This window comes from Dinoponera quadriceps, unplaced genomic scaffold (genome assembly GCF_001313825.1).
Source record: "Dinoponera quadriceps isolate SergipeBrazil2010 unplaced genomic scaffold, ASM131382v1 scaffold1308, whole genome shotgun sequence".
In the NCBI taxonomy this organism is placed as follows: domain Eukaryota; kingdom Metazoa; phylum Arthropoda; class Insecta; order Hymenoptera; family Formicidae; genus Dinoponera; species Dinoponera quadriceps.
In genome coordinates, this window is record NW_014555613.1 from 1,581,982 (window position 1) to 1,603,058 (window position 21,077).

A 21,077-nucleotide genomic window follows, 5' to 3' on the forward strand; every position below is an offset into this window, starting at 1 on the left:
GGGGGGGCTGTAGGTGGGCGCGATGCGGCGTTATTGTTACCGGGGCGACTTCCACGATTTACTGCAGTGACCTTCGTTTAAAGCACGCCCGGCGCACGATGCGACGATTAACAATTTCGAGCGTTTCGCGAATTTCCTATTACGGCGCGTCGCGCGCTTATCCGCTGCCGGGTCCCGGATGATACGCGATTGCGGTAACGCTGCGCGAGTCCCGATAATAATAGCATCCGCGTGCGCGCGCAGAACGTACGTGGTTGCATTGTTAACGTGAATTATAATTGCAGCGAATCGCCGGCGTGCGACGCGTGCACGTACCCCCTCCCCCGCGCGCGCTTAATGTCGCGGGCGCGCGCGGCCTACGAAACGCGCCGAAACCCGAGCGCCCGATGATAATCAATGTATAATATGACGTCTAATAATTAATCGGAATGCGATGTAATAATACAAGATTAATGGGAAATGGCAGGTGTAATCTCGTTTTATCGCAATTCCCCTTACCTGTCTATTTATCTATCTATCTATCTCTCGCTCAGGCAGTGCGTGATGGGAATCGCAAAATATCTTCTCTCCCGCCGACAGATCTGAGAGTGCCTCGACGACCTGTCTTGGGATTCATGTTTGTTTTATGCCCCCTCAATAATCTCCATATTAAGGCTAAGTATTATGTATTGAGGCCTTATGTATAAGTTATAGTTTTTATGCTAACGATTTGATTTATATGCACTGTGACACACTGTGAATGTGGATTCTGCTATCTCTCAGTTGCGACAAGACACAGACAGAATCGCGAATTGGACTAGAAACGGTCGATCGATTTTACTATCTAATGAATGATTTTTATCGTAAACTGAATAGCTACGATCGGTGACATTTTCATTCGCTCATCGTGCGAGCACCATAAAGAATGTTATTGCGAAAAGTATCGCGAGATGTACGGCGCTCAATTATACTCTCGTCGAGAAGGTCCCGATGCCATTTGCAAACGGACAATGTAGAAAGCGGACGTAATGGACGGCGAATAAGGATTGCGTTTGCTATTCCCACGATCAACGAGTCGAAATTGGTACGTATCTGCGCTTACGTATCTAACGGGTGGACACAATCGAGCGCACACGCGCGTGCAGACAGATCCCGTGGGCGGACGTGAAGCTCACGCGAAAGGTAAACGAGCGTTCATAGATCGTAGATAAGTGCAGTTCAGGCGCCAACATTATTTCCCGCTTCGAGAAACGTGGTCGCCACGTCTCGGGGATTATGGGGGGCCCGACGGCCGTAATGTCACGCCTTGTCAGTTGCGAATACAAACACACCGCCGCCTCGTCAAGAAACGAGAAATCATTATCGAGCGATTCAAGCGGCAAGCGACCACGTTGTCCGCGGAGTGTGTAAAACGAGAGGATCGAAAATCACGTAATTAATTGCGTAATTCCCTCGGAATCGAACACTCGACCACTCGTTCGAGCCCAATTTGCCGGTCCGCGCGACAATTTCGCTCATTCGAGCTCTGTGTTCTCTCGATACGATAATTTCATCGGACTGATTTAACTGGATGTTGAATTCCCGTTCGACCGTCTGAAAAAAAAGTATTTCAAATCATAGTGAATGCCTCGACAAGAACTTTTCACGCTTATCGAGAAGGTTGTAAGGTTAAATGAGTTTAATAAGAATTCGATGGAACTTACGGCGCTACGTATGCATGGAAATATTATCTAACCGGTCGCACCAGTAATTAGAAAAGAAATTGATTATTCGAAAGTTGAAATAATTGCGACCAAAGCTGACATTTTTTATACGTGTCCCTTGAGATTAGCTTGCAATTTTTAATTTCTACTTTTAATATCATCTAAACAAAAAATAAGATTGATGAAAAACTACTATAATATTAAAGATTAATACGCAAATGTTATGTACAAATTTCAGAGTTATTGATCAGTTTGTTTTCAAAAATGTAGCGGAATAAAATTCATAATTTATGGTAATACTCGAAATACATCACTGAGAAACTCATTTAGTTGACTCGAACAAGATTCTTGTTTGGATATGAGCAAACGAACCTTAAATTTACACGTGGTTCCCTTGATGCGCCATTGAAAATATCGAATCTTTCAACCTTCTTAAAAGATACATTCCGTCGCGTACAGTGAAATTGTCAATTCAATGCCGTTGAAAATGACGGTCGTTCTTACGTCATCGCAGACGCAATAGCGCCGGGGAAGGCGCGCTTTCCCTCGTGACTGCGCGTTTGTCTCTCAGAAGCGACGACGTCGGGTTAGTCGCCCGTGACGTTTCGGGTGTAACGCGACGACAACCGCGCAACGCGCGCGCCTCTTTAGCCGGTGGCAATTGCCTCGGCCCAGCAAACGAGTCTACTTATCTCGGGGCTGATTTACCACCCTCGCGAGCGCTGCCGCAACGGCGCTTTTCACACGGCGGAGTGAGCAATGGCCCGAAACGGGCGGAACAGCTTGTTAATTAACCCGATTAAATCGTCAGGCATTACTTTCGTTCTGCCATCTATCCGCACCCTCTCATATCTCCGTAATATTTTCATAATAGGGGACGGAGGGGGAGGCCGTTTTGCTCCCTAGAGTGTCGTAAATTCGAATAATCGAGTACGCTTTATTATATAATTTTCGGCGTAATTTCAAATTTGTATATCTCCGCTCTACGAGAGACAATTATATACCGTCGTTCATTAATTTCAATGCGGCCTCGTCAACATCCAACTATCGCCGGTTCCGGTTCCAGATCGCTGAAGTTAAGCGACGTCGGTGCCAGGACGGGCGGTTTTGATATCCATTCAGGAAGAAAGCGGACAAATTTTTCAATCTTCCCTTCGAGAAAAGAGAGAGAAAGAGAGAGTATGCGCGAACAGTCATAGAACGGAAAATTGTGGAATTCCATATAAAAATTTTCCCAAATTTTCCTACCTAGGACGTAGATTAGAAGATTCCAAGTTGTCCCGAAATAGGTTTATTCCACTGTGATATCATTTAGAATCCTATTTTTATCCCAAACATGTGGCCTGTTTTTTATAGCTAAACTGGCTGTACTAGTTCAAGAAATTTACGCACACCGAAGCGTGAGAATCTTGTATGTATGCTTCCATGTGTACGTAAATTTCTTCAACTGGTGTAGCCAGTTCAGCTATAAAGAACAGGCCAGTGGAATGAAGCCTCTTTCCCGCTGATTGGCTGTGCAACTTACTCTGTGCATCGTCAGAGTCGAGTGACAGCCGGGCCGAATATCAGATTAGGAGGTTAATAAACGAGGTTGTATTTTTCACGTTACTATTTTTAATAGAATGCACGTACAGCATGTGTATGTTTACTGGTGATGTGTCCTATTCTAGTTTATATTTTGAGTATTTTAATCCACGCTGTATACGGGAAAATCTGGGAAAATTTCTATGCGGTGGGATAGGTCCATATATATATATATATATATATATATATATATATATATATATGAATGCGTAGAAAGAGAGAAAGCGACACTCGACGAGACTCGTGTTTCCGAGTGGAATCGTCGACCGCACCAGGTGCCGGGCGTCCTCACGAACAAGAATAATTACGCGATTTCGCGGTGGCGGTCGGAAAAGGCCGGAAAAAGGGGCGCGCGTGCGAAAGGGTGGCGGAAAAGCTGACATCGGTTTCGCGGGCGGACGACGACGACGACGATGGTGGCAGCGGCGACGGTGGTGGCTACGTGCTTTACGAGGACAAGCGGCTTAGCCAGCCCAGCCAGTGGACATAATTCATCCGGCGTAACTCGGTGTCTCACTCCGTTACCAGCAACACGTTCCGACGCACTTCGCGTGGAAGGTGGAAATAGGAGGAAGTTTCTCTCTCTCTCCCCCTCTCTCTTTCTCTGCCCTTATTTATGGTATCTCGCGACTGTACATTCAGATTCGGTCGGGGTGCCGCAGCGCGCGCCCCGTGCACAGAAAATGGCCTTTGCCAAGGCGAGCGCGCGGGCGTTACAGCATTATTTACGAGGTAAAGCTCGCGCACGGTTAGCGACGGCAGCGACGGGGGGTGGCCCGAAATCTGCGACCGCTCGCGCCGGAGTTTATTCCTTTGGCGGGCTCGGCGAATTTAGTTCCGGATTGCGCGCCCTCGTCGCTCGCTTCCTCTCGCGGTTTAGATAGTTGCACGTTGACGGACGCGCTTAAAAGCGAGTTTCGCCAGTTGAAACGTTATTAGCGCGTCGAGGATGCGTTAAGATCGGAAATCCGCGATTGGAAAGTTAAATTCGCCTTTCTTACGAAAACAATGCGGCGCTCTCGCGGCAATTGGCAGGCGTGGAAGTTTCGCGGCTGGTGAAATAAATGGAAGAAGGTGCACGCTCGAACTCCACGGGCGGATAGATATTTTTCCACCGGAGGAGATTCAAATTCGCGCGGACGACCGTTGGATAATCGGGTAACTAACGGTGAATGAAATTGACAATGGATCCGTTTTATTTGATTAATAATCCGAAACTCCGTCGGAGCTCATTGCGGTTTCGAGAGACGGTGTATATTCGCGTTAGAATATCCCTCGCGACGGGGGAGGTTCACGGCGCGAGTCTCCCGTGTGGTTAGCCGTAGGCCGCGTGAAAATATGAACTTGGTAATTTGCGAGGTTCCATACCGTGTGCGAGGCGAGGGAGAAGCGTTTCACCGTGAACAAATCGAATGCGGCGGAAATTAGCGCCACGGCGGGTTTCACGGATCCGTCTTGTTGTCACGAGAAATAATTGCCGCGAGGATTCCCGCGGACGAAGGGGAGAGAGAGGCTCTCTCCTCGCCTTTTCCCGCGGGGTTATAATACCGGGACGAGAGGCGCCCGAGGTTATTAGTTTAGGAAGCTGCAAAGTACCCCGAAACAAAGTCCCGCTCGCCCGCTCTCTCCGTCTCTCCAGCGGGTAATCAATATATACAAGCGACGACCTCCGCCTCGTTTCACCTTGTCGGTTTAGCCCGAACCGAAGCGGCGAGAGTAAGCGACGGTCCGTTTACTTGTTCCGTTCGTTCCAGGCGTCCGGGATAGCCGGCAGACAAGCAGTATCTTTAGCTAATAAACCATCCCCATCCGCACCCTCCTACTGCGCCTCTTCACCTTCTCCCTCTTATCAAGGCGGTCGGCCAAATTATAATACGCCTATCTCGTGTTTCCCTCCCCCCCTTCTCTTCCCCCTCCCCGAAGCGTTCTCGAGCCTGATCGCTTTTCATCACGGAGCCGATTACGCGAGCAGCATCCTCGGACACCCTTTTTGCCAACAGCGTTCTCGGATATCTTCTCTGCGGGCCCCTCGATTTACGTCTGATATACTTTCAATCGGACAGATCGGGGAAGTAAACGCTCGAAGGCGGCTGATCCTGTTGGGGACACGCGATTTGACCCATCTCTTTTTCTTATGATGTCATATGGTCGGTTCTTTTTAGCTGAACCGGCTGCTTCAAGAAATGTACGCACACTGAAGCGTGAGGATCTCGTATGTATGTGCTTCATACACTTCAATGTGCGTAGAAATTTCTCGAACCGGTGCAGCCAGTTCAGTTAAAATGAACAGACTATTATTCAGATCGACCGATTTTCCCTTTTTTTTTTTTTTTCACAGTTGTTTTGTGCGCACGTTGCAATTTGTTGCTGAAGCAGCATGTCAGCAACGTCGTTCGGTTTCAACTCGAATGCCGCGCGTACTTTGAACAACACACGGAAAAACACACCTAGGCGGGATTTTCCTCTTGCATTGTGTTTTTCTTTTTTTTTTTTTTGCACGATTTAATAAGTACGTTCAACACGAAATAACATCTGCGATGCGTTTCGAGCTTCCCGGTAATTTTTGCAGATGTCTGGCGAGCATCTGCCCCGATTAAGTAGTTTAACCTGTAATTTATCCCACCGGCAACGGTCGGCCGCTCGCAATTTACGCTTCAAATTGAAATGTAAAATCGTCGTGGCGCACATTGGATTTCTGATTGAGACTGTTCGGGAAGAATATGAACGGGATATATCTGTCATTTGTAATGCCCGCTTGAAATGCACGAATACGTATGCAAAATTACGCGTTAATCTTATCCTTGCGAATTACAATTCATTTCAATCTCTTTCTTCGAATTTCGAGCTTGCGTCGCGCGTAAGTGCTTGTTATCCGCAGTTATTTGCGACTTCTGATACCTCGCACCTGATTCGCCGAGCTATCGCGGCAACACTTCTAGTAAAAAGTGTGTCGTTTGTTTGGAATTATCAGGTGAAACGAGTCGCTCGCGAGGGAACGCCGAGAGAAGAACCGTGCGTATATTTCGTGAGTTATGAAATGCGCGGCAGTTTGCGCGTTATTTCGCACGAATAATACGTATTGTTGATAATAATGGAAATGCAGTCGGTTGATACTACAAGGAAAAGAAGAACCGACACACACGTACTGTAAGCTAAGCTCGGCAAACATTGCGCAATTCACGTCGCGTACGCGTCACATTTTGTTTGCACGGTATTAAGCTGCGGCCAGAGAGCCGGAGGATAATTCTGTTCATTTCTCTATTTCAGTCCAAGCAGTACGGCGCTGGGTTCGCTGGATCAACTGAAGGAGTATCTGACGACAGTGGGAACCTGCAAATGCGGTCTCGAGTGCCCGTTCAGGCCCGAACATGTCTTCAACTTCGACCCCAAGGTGAGTACAGATCAAATCAAAGGGAGTCAGTCACGTTTATATTTCCAAAAATGCACGATGCTACACGATACTAAATTTTGTGTTAAATTTCATTTTTAACGCAAAATTATAAACGCGTTAATCGATAGTGAAATATAAAATATTATTTTAACACACATATTGAATATCGACTCATAATATTGAGATAATATAAACACAACATGTGAAATTGACGCCACGGGTGTGTTAAAAAGTTGACCGAAAAATTTTAACAAGGACTAATTTTCACGCAAGTACAAAATACTTTTTATCGCATGAGGAAATACGTAAATGTTTTTCTATTATTCTTAGTAAACCGTGGTTTCTGCCGTTTTACTATTTTTATTTTTTTTATCTTATCGCTTTAGCATTAAACGGTCGGACGAAACTTCGCAGACGCGTAAAAGTACGCTTCGCGAATGACTTCAGCTAAAACTATTTAACCAACGCCAAGATGCCACGCTATTTAAGACGCAGGTTTCCATCGGGTTGAACATTTATCTTTACTCGTCAAATCTTTATTCTAGACTTGCGCGTTTCTTTGCGATTCTATAGCGTGTCTCCTCTGAAAGAGGGGGGAGGGGAAGGCTGCGCACTCACATCCGTTCGCTTTGTGGATACGTTTTCACGACGGCCGAGAGCGGCTAAAGTCACCCGATTTCACGTCCCGATTGCGTTTTCGTTCCGCGGCAAATGAGAGAGAATGGGTCGACGCGCGATGCTCCTGTCGCAATCAGCGCGGAGAGAAATCTCCGGAGCCGACGTCGCGCGCGGTGAGTTAATACACGGCCGGCTCGTCACGCGCGTGAGTCGATACGCGTCCCGACCGGCCAGGTAGGGCTGCACGCCGTGTGCAACATAGGCGGTGCCGGCGCTTATTCGGGACGCTCATTACGCTTCGTTCTTTTACATTAGTACGCAAGTTATTCCGGCGCGCACATCGCGGACGGTGAAAGTCCGCGGAACAACGATCCGTTATAGCCGCGTGTCACGAGCGTGTGGCATAATGCGCGCTTAATCGCCGGCAGCGGTTAGGTGTCGTTTATTTATTTATCAGGCGCGCGCGCCCTCGTAATTGGCCCGGCCGTGCCACGTATGTGTACGACCCGGGCCGTGACTTAGCGGGGAGAAATATCGCCATTGTGCGTGCGAACGACGACGTCTTGCCGAGAAGTATCGCCCCGTGCCGATCTCACCTTCTCCCGAATCGATTAGGGAGAGTAATTCTTCCTCGCTCGTTGGTTCTCTCTTCTTCCTGCCTGGAGATCAGGAAGAAATTATTCCTCGCGACCCGGCCGAAAGAGCCAATTAAGTATTATCAACGGAGCGTCAACGGAGCGTGCAGCACGATACGCGCATTTTCGAGAGATAAAAGGTCGCCTCTCGTTATGCATTACGTTGCTCGTTATATTTCGCACGAGCTTTCGGAGCTTCTCGAGTTTCTCGTTTTCATTTTCTCTTTGCGTTTTTCGTCGTCTTGAAAAACATAGACGATCAGAAGGCGCTACGTTTAATATCTCGCGAATTATCGCTCAATATTTAATATATATAATGAAATTAATTTTTTTTCATTGAAAACGAAATATTATTTCCATTAAGTATGTTGTGTGTGTGTGTGTTTTTTTTCCTATCAAACAACACGGTTCATCCTAGTGAAACAACATTTTCATGCAAACAAAATGATATATTTGATATTAAATTATGTTGTTTATATTAAATAGATCCAAATCAAACATATACATTAAATCCGAAGAAACCCTTTTCTCTGTAGAATCAAGCGAACATAATTACTTGCCTTTCCAACCTCTTAAGTCAAGTAATATTTTTATCAATTTAAATATATTTTAATGGCTTGAAATACTTACGTGAACGCAATAATAAAATGTATAATTAATGTGTAAATAAATTACTGAATGTAAATGTAAATTGTTCTCAATTTAAGAGAGTATTTACTAGAAAATTATATAATACTTTTTTCTACTGAAGAAATTTAGTAGTTTTAAATTTCGACTTTTCTGTTCGGTAAATATTTCTTAAATATATTTCCTGATATTTTCTCAACATTATGAATTTAACATTTGTCTTAGACACTTGAATTGTTTTAACACATACAAGTAAATATCTATTTATATAAAGGAAATATCACGTTATATATACACAGTCAATTATATTTCTGCTTCAAATAAATATTATCCAAGGAGTGTTGAGGTAACCATTTTACTTCGATCAAGTAAATATTACTTGAACAGCAGCGTTTTTTTTTTTTCCTGTCAGTGTGAGCGTCACTTAATAACCCGTTCATTATGTCATTTACTCTTAAGGTAATAAAAAATTCCAAAAAAAAAGAAAAACAAGAAGTATCACGAAGTACCTCATCATCGCTATACTTATCCCGTTGCAAACGAGCCAACTTGTTCCCATCCATGTGCACTTAACGACGACGTTTTATTATCCGGTACCGGTTTGACATTTTCTCAGATTCATCGCGAAACCCGACGATCCCGCCGATAATTGACATCATGCAAATTTGCGCGAAGTGGTCGACGATAGATAGACAGATGGTTACGCATTCGCAGCAACTTTCTCGCGACATTAGGTCAGTTCCCATTTAAGAAACGGTCGCGAGATTACCAGAGACCCGTTCACAGTTAATAATAACGCACGCCTTATTACCTTTGCCTCCGCCGGCCGTCAGCGACGCGACACGGGGAGGGAAGCAACCAGAAAGATATATCGCGTTGATGCGTGTTAACAACGGCATCTTATTAAGCGCTTTCGTTTCCTGGCGATCTAATGCTCTCTCGATTCCGCCGAAGACTGTTTTCTCTCTCTCGGCGAATTCGGCGGAACGGCGATGAGTCACGTCGCGGAAACGTTCCGGAAAATCGTACCTCTCACGAAACATCGCCGCGAACAAAACACAATCGGGCGCTCCGCCCGCTATTTCTGCGCCGCGCGCGACGTAAATACGTAATTTTTCTTACTTCCGCTATTTAGATATTTATGGTGCGTTCGCGAGAGCGCGCGCCGGCACGTAGCCCGTGCAACGATCTCGAAGAAATATCGCGATCGTGCGTGCCAACGATCGCGGCTTATTAAGAAATATCGCGCTCGGGGCACGTTACCTCGAAACGAAATATATATATATATATGTGTGTGTGTATATGCGTGTCGCATTGAAAAAGGGCGTTCGCGTTTACTATACGCCGTCTCTCGCGCGCGCTCATCGTCGGCAATCATCCAGGACGATCGGGAATCCGTCGCTTCGCGGCGATGAATTAATCGCACTCGCGGGGTGAATTTCCGCGAGCACGCCGGTATCTCGACGGTGCGAAAGGGCTACAATAACGAGGTTAATTTCTCGCGGCGGGCTTCCGCGCGCGTAAATTAAAAATTCAGGAGAACACCGGACGTGCCGCGCGGTTCTTCCCGGTAGACAGAAGGAGAACGTCGCGCGCAAAGAGGACGATCATCAGTTTTGCTTAATTATTCCGGTAGCATGCGACGATATACGAGGAAAGCGTATAATTATCCGCGCACCTGCTTGCTAACCACTCACTCAGCCGCTCTGCTCGCCGTCCTACGCGCGGCGCGCCATCGTCTCGGTGCGTTAATACATTCCCTAATTAAAGTTTATCGTGTTTCGCCGATCTGATGGGGCGGGAGAGGGAAACTCCATAGGTACACCGATCCGGTACGCCGCGTCGACGACATAACGATCAACGCGCTAATAATTAATAATCATTTGCATATCTCTAACACCGTAACACGAACGCGATACGATCGCATCAGGTTTATCGAGTTTAGCTTATGATTATCGTCGACATCAGCCGTCGTTCCTCCGCGCCAATTGCATGGATTCCGCGGCTACGCGAGATCGATAATCGGACTAATCGCGGAACGGTCACCGTTCAGCGCCATTATTTATATCTCGATCGGAGGAGAAACGCGCAAAGCGCGAGCATGAATATGTTAATACTCAAGTGCAAATATGTCAGTATAAATATGCGAGTGTAAACATAAATTAAATATAAGTGTTATAATGAATACGTATAAGGTTACTAATTCTTATCGTTATTACGATGACGTTTCTCAACATTTCCCAGAAGCTACTGTTGCGCGCGGGGAAGATTCCAAGATATCCAGATCCAAAATGTTTGCATCTATATTAATAACAACAACAACAATAATAATAATAATATAATTAAATGCAAATACTGCCAATCTTGAAAAGTTGATGATAAATCTCGGCACTGGATAAATTCTATTGTCCTACCTGTGATTTAACAAATACTTGTTTCTTCTATTTTTCTTTTTCTTTCTGTTAGAGCGTTTGAGGAATTTACTCAGGAATTATTTGATATTTTATCGCCAACGTATTAATTAGAAAATTAATACCTACCTGATTGAAATAAAAAATTGAGAAAGATCGAATGCATGTAGATTATTGAGGCAAACAAATAATAAGTACTCTTTAAATCAATACTTGTTTATACTTCAAAACAAAACAGCTCCAAGTAACCATTTGTAGCAAAAGACAATAGCCTATATAGTGTTACACCTCGAGATTCTTCCATTGGTTTCTCTCCAAATTAACGGAGTACACGGGACTAATACGAAATCCATAATTTCGACTCGGGTGGGGCTTGCAAAATTCAACTCCCCGGCCATTCTTTCGGATATGTATGTATTCCGATGGTATTGAAGGACTTGAAAATAATAGCGAGCAGCGCGACTTGCGCGATCGTACCGAGATATCTCGGGCGGATTTCCGCGGTGTCTCGCGCGAGCAAAACGGACTGTCTTCTTCTTCTGGCACTCCGGCGGGCAGATCGTATCATCGTGGTATCTACAATGCAAACTCGCCCGGACAATACCACTCGAGCGCTCGTCCATCTCGAAGGAGAAGAGGAGCTGGAGGAGAAGTGTTGCGGATTGCCGAGTGAAATCGGCACGGTGCCCGGGCACTTCGCGCGCTGTCTCGAGGTTCGTTCGCGGCGCGGCGGCGACCACTCGAGCCGCGACACGACATTATTATGGTAATCGGGCAACATCGCTCATCCCTGTCACGGCCTCCCACGCTGCACGCTTTTTTGATAAGGTCTCAATGCACCGGTCGGAACGATATTACGTTCAGGAGCACGGGCGACCGGAGCAAACGAACGTGGCACTCGAGAAGGGACGAGTACAAAGTTACGAGCGTTCCTCTTGATTACGCTTTATCGCGTTCTCTGCGCTCTTCAATTTCCGAACGTCAATTTTCATCTTTAAAGCCAGCTGGCCCGTGACAATACCGTTAGAAAGGTGATGCTTAACACAACACGAAAAACGCGAAAACATAAAAAAGAACTCGATAAATCTGTGGGTGTGCTGAATGTTTTTAAATATAATTTATGATACACAGCTTTGGCGAGAGAATACCAATCAAATGTATACATTGTTTGAAAACTCATAAAGAAATTATCGTTTCTCCTGCTTTGACGTGTGATACTTTTGACTAGGATCGCCCTGATCGTGATGTCAGATTTTTCCGTGCTTCTCCGCATCGTTCGGATTTTTACGTGTTAGTTATACATTTTTCACGTTACTTAACCATCTTTGAAAAGATGCCGTGTCTCCCAATCTATGACGTCGTAAATAAACGAAGAACGTGTAATATCCATCCGACTGTCGTGCTAAATACGCCACTATCGAGGAGATACCGCGGCCGCGACACGCTTCAATATGGACAGACACCGGCTCGATGTGGGTGATATCAGAGCGCGTCGCGATAATGGATCGGTTTCGCGATACGAAGCCCGATATAACGTCTTTCTCAGGCGACTCGCTCCTGGCGCGCGTTTACAAGCGATACACACGCATACACGGTACGCACAGGGTCGGGCGCGCGCGCACGACCGCGTGCCCGTGAGTATCTCCACCTGCATTAATCAGGCACCGTAACTATCGGGCGATCTCTCACGGTCTATACCATCTGCCGGAGACAGCCTTAACGTCTCTCTACGGACCTTTGATTTGGCTCGATTCTTTATCGCCCCCGCGCTACCGGCTCGCCGGCGGCCGACCGGCCGCTCGAACGAACGAACGAACGTCGGCCCGACCGGGTTCCCTTCTTTCTGCTTTTCCTCTCCCGATGCTCCTTTTGTAACTCCCGACGTTTCCGCCTATTGTTGCGCACACAACAGCGCAGAATCGCCGATGCGGGGAACGGTTTCCCGCGGCCTCCGTCGTATCCTCGAAATGCTATCGCACGAACGACGACGACGGGCGTCGCGACCGTGAACTCGCCGGGCCGTTCTGCCCGCGAGCACGTGGAAGCGCGTGTCTGTGAGAAGAAGCCGGTTTCGGATCGTCCGGGGCGATGTTCAATGACAACACTCTGTACGTGCCCGTACGAACTTTCGTCGGTTTTCTCCAAACTCGTGCTGTAAAATAGGAACCACGAGAAATCTTGCGGGTGGACTTTCAAGGTGACTAAATAGGTTCTGTTTGCGTCACCTACTTCGTATGATCCGAAACAGAAATATTTCTAACTAGAACCTGCGCAAATTTCCCAATCACAATCCACAGTTATTTCGGGAAATCTTCCCTGGATCCCAATTAGATCCCAGGAAAATTTTCCACGCGGGTACACCAATAGGTACCTCGAAGGAGTCTCGTGAGATTAATTTTGCGAGTGGTGTGATCCTCGCGAATGGCGCTCCTCCTCGGTCCGCGGCGTGGGCGTGATCGTATTTTGGAATTTAGAGGCCAATATAAAGTTCGTGTTTGTCGTAAGTCCGTCTCCCGCCGGTGTCTGCGCTTCGAGGCGTTAGTTTATGGAGTTGTTGCTGTCCATTATCCCTTTCAGGAACGGCAGGATGACTCGGGTGTGTCTCGACGAATGTATTAGCGAGCGCTTAAGCTCGCGCACGAGTTGCACCGTGACGTTAACAAAGGGTAAGCGAGTACCCTTTTATTACACCCGGGGCCCGTCCCGTTTAAGCTCGTGCGTAAAGTAATTTGCCTTAATGAATTTGCATCTTCTCTTTCTATCGCTTTCCTCTCCCCCGCTCTCGCGCCACCCTCCTCCCTTCACTTCCGTCTCATTTCTGCGGCCTGCATTTTTGATTCGCAATTAAACGGCGGTTGCCTCGCGTCTAGGAGAAATCTCAATGAAAATATTTTTCGCGAATAGCCGACCGCTCTCTCGCGCTTGGTGGTGCCGGCACTCGGGAGAATACGCTTAATCCTTTGAAGCGCATTAGTAGCGCCTCAAAGGCGCCCTTTCGATACCTTTTCCCCGCGTATTTTATATTTACGCTCGGCAACCGGTTCGCTTTACACGCCAATTATCAATAACGGCGGGGAATTCTTTTTCCCCTCCTTGTTATGTTACGAGCACACAATTAAGCTAAATATAACAAAGAATATATCCTTCGTGAATTTAATTGAATTTTTAATTAAAAAAATTTAATATGTTTCCCCCCCCCCCTTTTTTTTTATGAAGGTGCGCGTCGGAGTTAACTATTCCAATATCTATCCGCTTACGCGGTAGTTTTCCCGATAGGAAGACAGAAACAATAACAGCAGTATTTCGTGATATAAATCAACTTTACGTGGCGAGAGATCCTGCCCGCTCCATAAACCATGCGAAATTACGCGAACGCGAATCGGGTCGTATTCCCAACGGATATTAATTCCTCATCTTTTCAATTAGTTTCCCCCTCTATTTCCGGCACGGCTCGCCAACATGCCGATTTCGCAGTACAAAGGAGATTATCCGATGCGATACACAAAGTATGAATTTCGCGGATAAAGTGGTAGCGGCGACGGCGGTAAAGGAGGGCAGCAAAGATTTTACCCCTCGAAGCTCGATGCTCTTTGTAATCGACTCGGGCCATCGGCAGGGAAACAAACTTCGGTCTTACAAAGAAAAAGTAATCTTGCACGGTGTCTCGGTTCGTGTACTTCGACGAAGCTCGGAGTTTCGTCGAGAGAAAGAAACGAATTCAAGATCGCGGGTAACGGGAGGAGATGGAATCCTAGTCCCTTTTGTAATTGTCAAACAACCCGAGACGTGAAAGAGCGAAATCATCATTGATCGCCCGGACAAACTCCGATGCGCGGCACAGCGTCGAGGAGTTGTTCACAGATCGCTTGTTCGGCTTAATTTTCCATCACTAGTTTTCCCGGTTGTTGACGAAGAATTTGTAAACTCATTCGGATGATTATTTAATTAAGACAGTTGCTCCGTGACGATACTGGTAGAAACAGGAAAAGATCCCGAATGAAATTAATTTACGGACCAACTACCTTAATTCGATAAAATTTAGCGTTCCTCGGCGTTCCGACGTTCGTCTTACGTTCGAAGCGAGAGCGCATCATCATTGCCGATTTCGCGTTGACACGAGCTTCGTCGGTTTTCTCAGGAGAGCCGTCTCCGATTATACGTCCGAGATAACGAGCCCGGCGAATTTCGAGGTCCGAGCTGTGCTCGCCGATGTGTAAGTGCGCTCGCGAGAAGCGCGCGGAATGCAATCCCCCGGCGTTTTGATTACTCCGCGAGATATCGCCGCGATCTCTCGCGCGTTACAGATCGTGCTTGATGTGCAAAACGCGAGCGTGTATATAAGCCGCGTTGCCGGGGTATCGTGCGCTCCCGATAATTCCGGGGTAATTCGATTTCCTCAGAATTGCCTGAGCGGGCTTGCTCCGCTCAAATTGAATTTCTATTAATAAAAACGGGGTATCGGTCGCTTGTGTACTCTCCTCCTCCTCCTCTTCTTCTCTTATTCCACCCGCTCCGTTCGCCGTCGCAATCCTCCAGGTCTCTCTCTCTCTCTCTCTCTCTCTCTCACACTCTCGTCGCCTTCGCCCCCGCGCTCTTTCCCCTCTCCCTCCGTAGCTCTCGTCGTTCCCCCCGTCCCTCCCTCCACCTCTCGCTCGTTCAATCTCCCTGTCTCCCTGCCAGTCTACCGCGACGTATAAATTTATTGCGCTCATTAAGTTGAAATATGGCATCGGGTACGTTCAAAGTTTATGAACGTTAATGCGACCGCGGTGAATAAGACCGCGCGCGGCTCGTTGCTCACGCGATGTAAAACGCACGCCGCCGCCGGCCGGCTACGTTCGAAAGAAAATCCGACGTGACAGCCGCGACTCGCGAGGATTCGCGGGATATCGCTCGGGGGTGACCCGTCGATTACCATCGGGATATCGCTGGTCGTTGCACGACGTCGGACGACGACTAATGGCGCTTTGTCTATGACGTACGATCGCTGCGCGTGTTTGTGTTCGCGCGACCGTCCACGGGACAAGATCGCGTGGAAAGAACGTCGCACGCCGGAAAGTCCAGGTAAGCCGGTACTCACCGCTCCTCGTCCGTTAATAATAATAATAATTTCTTCATTGGCGGGCGTGTGCAATACGCACGTTGATATTATATATGACTGACAAACTTACGATTGACACACGGGAGTACGCGTTAATTTTCTAACGTTAATTTTCTAACGGTAAAATGGAATCAAATCGACACCCACGGCTTCGCTTATTTTAGCGTGCACGCTGTTCTTAAGGAACGTTTCGTAGTATTATTTACTTCTTTTACCATTTTCGTACATTGATTATATGAAAAGTGAGAAAAGAAGAAAACAGAGGGCATGGGTAGAATCTGACTCCATCTTCCTAGATATGTTGGAAATTCACGTTGCCATTAGAGGATTGATTGTACACGGAGGAAATATTCTGGTAAAAATTACTACAAACATTCGTGATGTTGGGTTATACTGGAGTTATTATTATCGAGATTATTATGTGTGTTGTAATCTTTAGTGGCACGTACACATGATACATATCGCTAAAGATTGCAGCATGCATTATAATTTCAGTCATAATCCCGGTATGGTCCAGTATTACAGATTTTCTGATCATTTTTGCAATTCTTACAATATTTTCTCCAGCTGAAAGGCGCATCATCAGCTTCACAGCTGTTATCTGTGCTTTGCCTCCTCCTTTTCCTAAAAAAAAAAAAAAAAAAAAAATAAATAAAATAAATCGAAATAATGATAATACAGAATAATGAGAACTACATTGTACATTCGCGGTTGTATCCGTCGGAAATATTTTCCCCCAATCGCATAGACTATACATAACTGATCTCGCGCAATTCACTTTTCCCGAACACTCGCGAGATCTAATATTTCAACTTTGGAAAAATTGCATCTCATTTCGTCGACTCCTCAGGAAAACGGACTCGGGGTGGCCCTCGCGATACTTGCCGATTCGTATGCTCAAGGTACACTCGGCGTCGCGACGCGCCCTTCCTTCCTCCCCTGTTTCCTTCCGTGCCATTGAACGGTCTAGACAAACTCGATCTCGACGTCGAAATTCGGCGCGAGGCGATTCGATTTGTCGCCTGGCGGCCGCGTTTATCGTGAAATACCGGGAGCAGCCGGACAACGCGGAAACATTTTCACGGCTCGCCGCCGCCGTTCCTCCGGGAATCGTCGATCTTCGGAGCGGCCGATTCCACGGATCGAGAAGCGTGGCGCGCGGTGTCGTTAATATGATTTCCGAGCTGGCGCGAGTGACGGAAAAACGTAAGCGAGGAACGCGCGCAAGGGTGGCTACACACCCCCTCCGTCGTCGTCTCGTCGCATTGCTGCAGCGGGCGGTGTGGCGGAGGGCATCGCCGGGGACACTTGAGGTGAATGTTTTGCGAATGGTCGGTAGATGTCTGGTTTGCTCGAGGCTGATATCGACCTGGGTCTCGAGTCTGGAGCCGCCGCCTTCGACCCCCTCCATCCTTCCCCACCAGCGCAGCCACCGCCGGCACTACCACCATCAGCACCCAGGCGCACACCACACCACCGGGGACGGCTCGTTTCCACCACCAGCGGATACACCTCTCTCGCGCGCCGCTCAAAGTTCACGTCCGTTTCATATGTCTCACCTCGTCCCATCACGGATTCCAGCTTCTCGTCTCGCTCCCGCGGGAGCGAGACGAGAAGCTGGAATCCGTGATGGGACGAGGNCTCGGGCGACCCGCCGCTCTTCGCCTTCTCCTTCCGCCGAGAGAGCGCCCACACCCCGCACCCAACCCTCCGCGTCTCCACGCTCTCGTCGATCCTTGGCGCTCTGTTTTGTTTGGCCCTGTCTATCCCACGGGCTTCGCCCTTGCGGAGTCCCGGGACTCGGGGCTCTTCACCCCTTTCCCGGCGAGAACACCTCCCTCGCTCTGTCTTCGTCGCGCGCGCACACCGCCTTTCTCCTTCTCCGAATTCGTCTCTCGCAGAGGGCGGAAGATCGTTCACCCCACCTGCCTCGATTCGCCGCTTCTACGCCTCTCATCCCTGGGTTCCGGCAACCCGCCGCGCGCGTTCAATCCACTCGCCCGTCCGCTCGGCGATACGAGTTCCACGCCGAGTTCCGAGGGGTGCGGGGGAGGGTACCGCGACGAGACACGAGGCGCGTCGCTCAGCTCGACGAATCCTCGCGACGCCGGGGGTGCGAGAAGAGCAGCGGCGGGATGGGTCAAGCTTTTAGGCTAGATCGACTGAAAGCAACGGCGCGGAAGTAGCAGCCCCTACTGTCCTCCGCGTTGATTAGTGGAAATTTAACGCGTCGCCCTGCGCGTCCAGACGCGAACAAATTACTTCCTCCGCCCGCCTTCGGCCCTCGCCGTTATGACGGTGCGCGGGACACGCGAAATTACGCTCGAGCCGTGCGTTCACTCGAGACGACGAAATGCTTCACCCGAGATCGTCGTCCGGCCGTCGCGAGATTTCTTTTTATCGCCGATATACATCTGCTTATAGCTTACAACGTATTTTTGTACGCACCGGTCTTCGTCAAGGGGGTGCCATACTTTAAAACTTCACCGACGGAACACGGATTTCTGTGTGTGTGTGTGTGTTTTTTTTTTCTACGAAATTTCGTCTTATCGGTCGCATGGAATTATAAATGCTTTTGCACCGTGAAAATGCACGCGAAAATGAATTGGAGCATTGTTCTCAATATATGACGATCAATATATATAACAATTACAAATTTCAGAATTGATATTTTTAACTGTCAATTAACGTAATATATTTATCTGATACAGAAAAATTCTGCGGAATATGTCAATGCTCTGATTGGTAAAATTTTAAAGAACACTTTCATATCTGTTCGATCAAACTTAGAGATCTAAAAGATGCGAAAAGTTTGCAGAAAATTTTGTTTACACCTGAAATTCCGTTAGACATGGTAAAATCAGAGTGGCGCACATTCATCGCGTTCACATTTACATCGTACTTATACTTGTGTAAAATCTATATTGTATAAAAAATATGAAAATTGTGTCAATGTTTATGTAACATAACATTTTGTGAATAGCTTCTACATTATCAACGCTTATTAAGTTCCTCATCGATTTTAGCATCCCCTTGACGAAACGCGCAAGACGGAATTTCAGGATCGCACGATATTCATTATTCTCTACACGGGGTGACTTCTGTATTTCCAATCGGATTTTCTTTCTATTCTCCCGATTGATCTCCGGTTTTCCTGCGATATGCGCGTCAAATTGTATCATATTACCATGTCCTATCGATTGTCGCAAGTTCTCGTTATCGGAAAACCGTGCATTCTAGAATTGAAAGGACGTCTAGGAAAATTGTGCGCGTGATGCACGTAAACACGACTATCGACGGAAGATACGATCTAAAATGAGATCTGTCTCGGACAGCCTGTTTTGATAACTAAACGACGACGACCGTCCGCGCGTCTTCTTAATAAACGCCCCGGCGCCTTGTTAACTCCGCGCCGTCCCCTACCTAGGGGCGGGTGGGCTCGGGCTAATTAAAAGTAACGAGAGCAGAAGTAACGCGTCCGAGATTATTACGTCGAGGCTGGAACATGCGGGTTGCTTAAGTCGCTTCGCGCTCTCCGCCAAGGCAACTTCGTTAGGACGCGATTCAATTTCGGTCGGACGGCGGTTTCCTCCAGGCCGGCGACCTCGCGTGAGAATCACGATTCGGTCGGATTGTCCGTAATCTCTGGTCCGTACAGAACCGTCCCTTACGGTCGACAGGTACGTTGGCTCACCTGCAGCCGGACTGGCGGGGAACGGCTGCAGGTGAGCCAACGTACCTGTCGACCGTAAGGGACGGTTCTGTACGGACCAGAGATTACGGACAATCCGACCGAATCGTGATTCTCACGCGAGGTCGCCGGCCTGGAGGAAACCGCCGTCCGACCGAAATTGAATCGCGTCCTAACGAAGTTGCCTTGGCGGAGAGNAGATGGAACGAGATAGGGTGGAAAGGCACTAGCTGGCTATAGGAGACTGCTAAATCCTGGCCGTGGCCCCGGCTTGTCCGTGTAATTTATGACGAGCCCGAGAGGAACCGTGTCCGTGGAAGGACGCAGATAGGAACAGTAACAGTCTGCTTCCTCCCGTGAAATATAATTCCCGCGCACATTCACGGTTGGATAATCTACGTTCGCTTTGCATGAAAACTTATTACGCTCCCGGTAACGCAAGCGTTCGCTCGCCCGCTCGCTCGTTCGCGCAACCGCGCGGGTGCGAGCGCGAACGAACGCGGCCGCCCGCCCTGCTCCGAGACTCATTGTCGCTCGTTCCTCTCCTCTTCAGCGTCCGGCATGACAAGAGCAATTACACTTTTAAATTACGTTACACGATATTAAGCCCCTTCCCACCTTTTTCTCTTCGTTTCGTACGTTCGTACGTTCGTTCGTTCATTCGTTTTTTCCGCGTTCCTTCCTGACCAACGTGCCCACACCCCCGGCTTCTCTCCTCTCTTCCTCTGTCTCTCCTCGTGCTTTTTTGAATTTTCCGAATACTTCGCCGACTCGACTCCGCTACTGTTCCCTACGCTTTTTCCTATATTATCTTCATCTAGATTCTTCGTCGTTCGTTCTTTCGTTCCATATCCTGCCGTCAGTTCTATAAAGCTGCAAGACTTTTAATATCGTGCGATGACCGTGGGCGGAAAATACGAGAACTGACTCCGCGTGTTTAATGTTATAATCTCGATTTTACGGAACGAAACGTCGCTTCCTCCTTTTCTTTCTCTCTCTCTCTCTCTCTCTCTTTTTCGTGGACGATCATCTGTCGGTTACTCGCGTTGTTTCTCGCCCTTCTTTCGGTAAGTTCGGCTTCTTCTTGTTCTTAATTCACTATCATCCTACTTTGCGTCGAGCGGGGATAATTATGCCCGGTTAATTGTATTATGCGATATTAAATTCTTGCTTTAACTTTCATTATATTGCCCACTCTCTCTCTCTCTCTTTCTCTTTCGCTCTCTCCCGTAATTCCCGCTCATCCCCCGCCCCTGTCTCACCCTCTTCTTACCTCGCGCTCGCCTTTAATTCCGGTATCCATTTTCTCATTTTAGTCCTGTTTTTGCCGTTTCGCA

The 21,077-nt window shown here is 47.7% G+C and overlaps 1 protein-coding gene across 3 annotated transcripts in view; it reads left to right on the forward strand.

Annotated features, from left to right (window-relative positions):
- LOC106744813 (homeobox protein 5-like) overlaps positions 1-21,077 on the forward strand; it is a 268,696-nt gene that overhangs the window by 170,544 nt on the left and 77,075 nt on the right. For all 3 annotated transcript variants that reach the window (XM_014619852.1, XM_014619853.1, XM_014619854.1), the window contains exon 2: positions 6,534-6,657. In XM_014619852.1, coding sequence (XP_014475338.1) covers positions 6,534-6,657 — 124 coding nt within the window. The remainder of the gene's footprint in view (positions 1-6,533; positions 6,658-21,077) is intronic.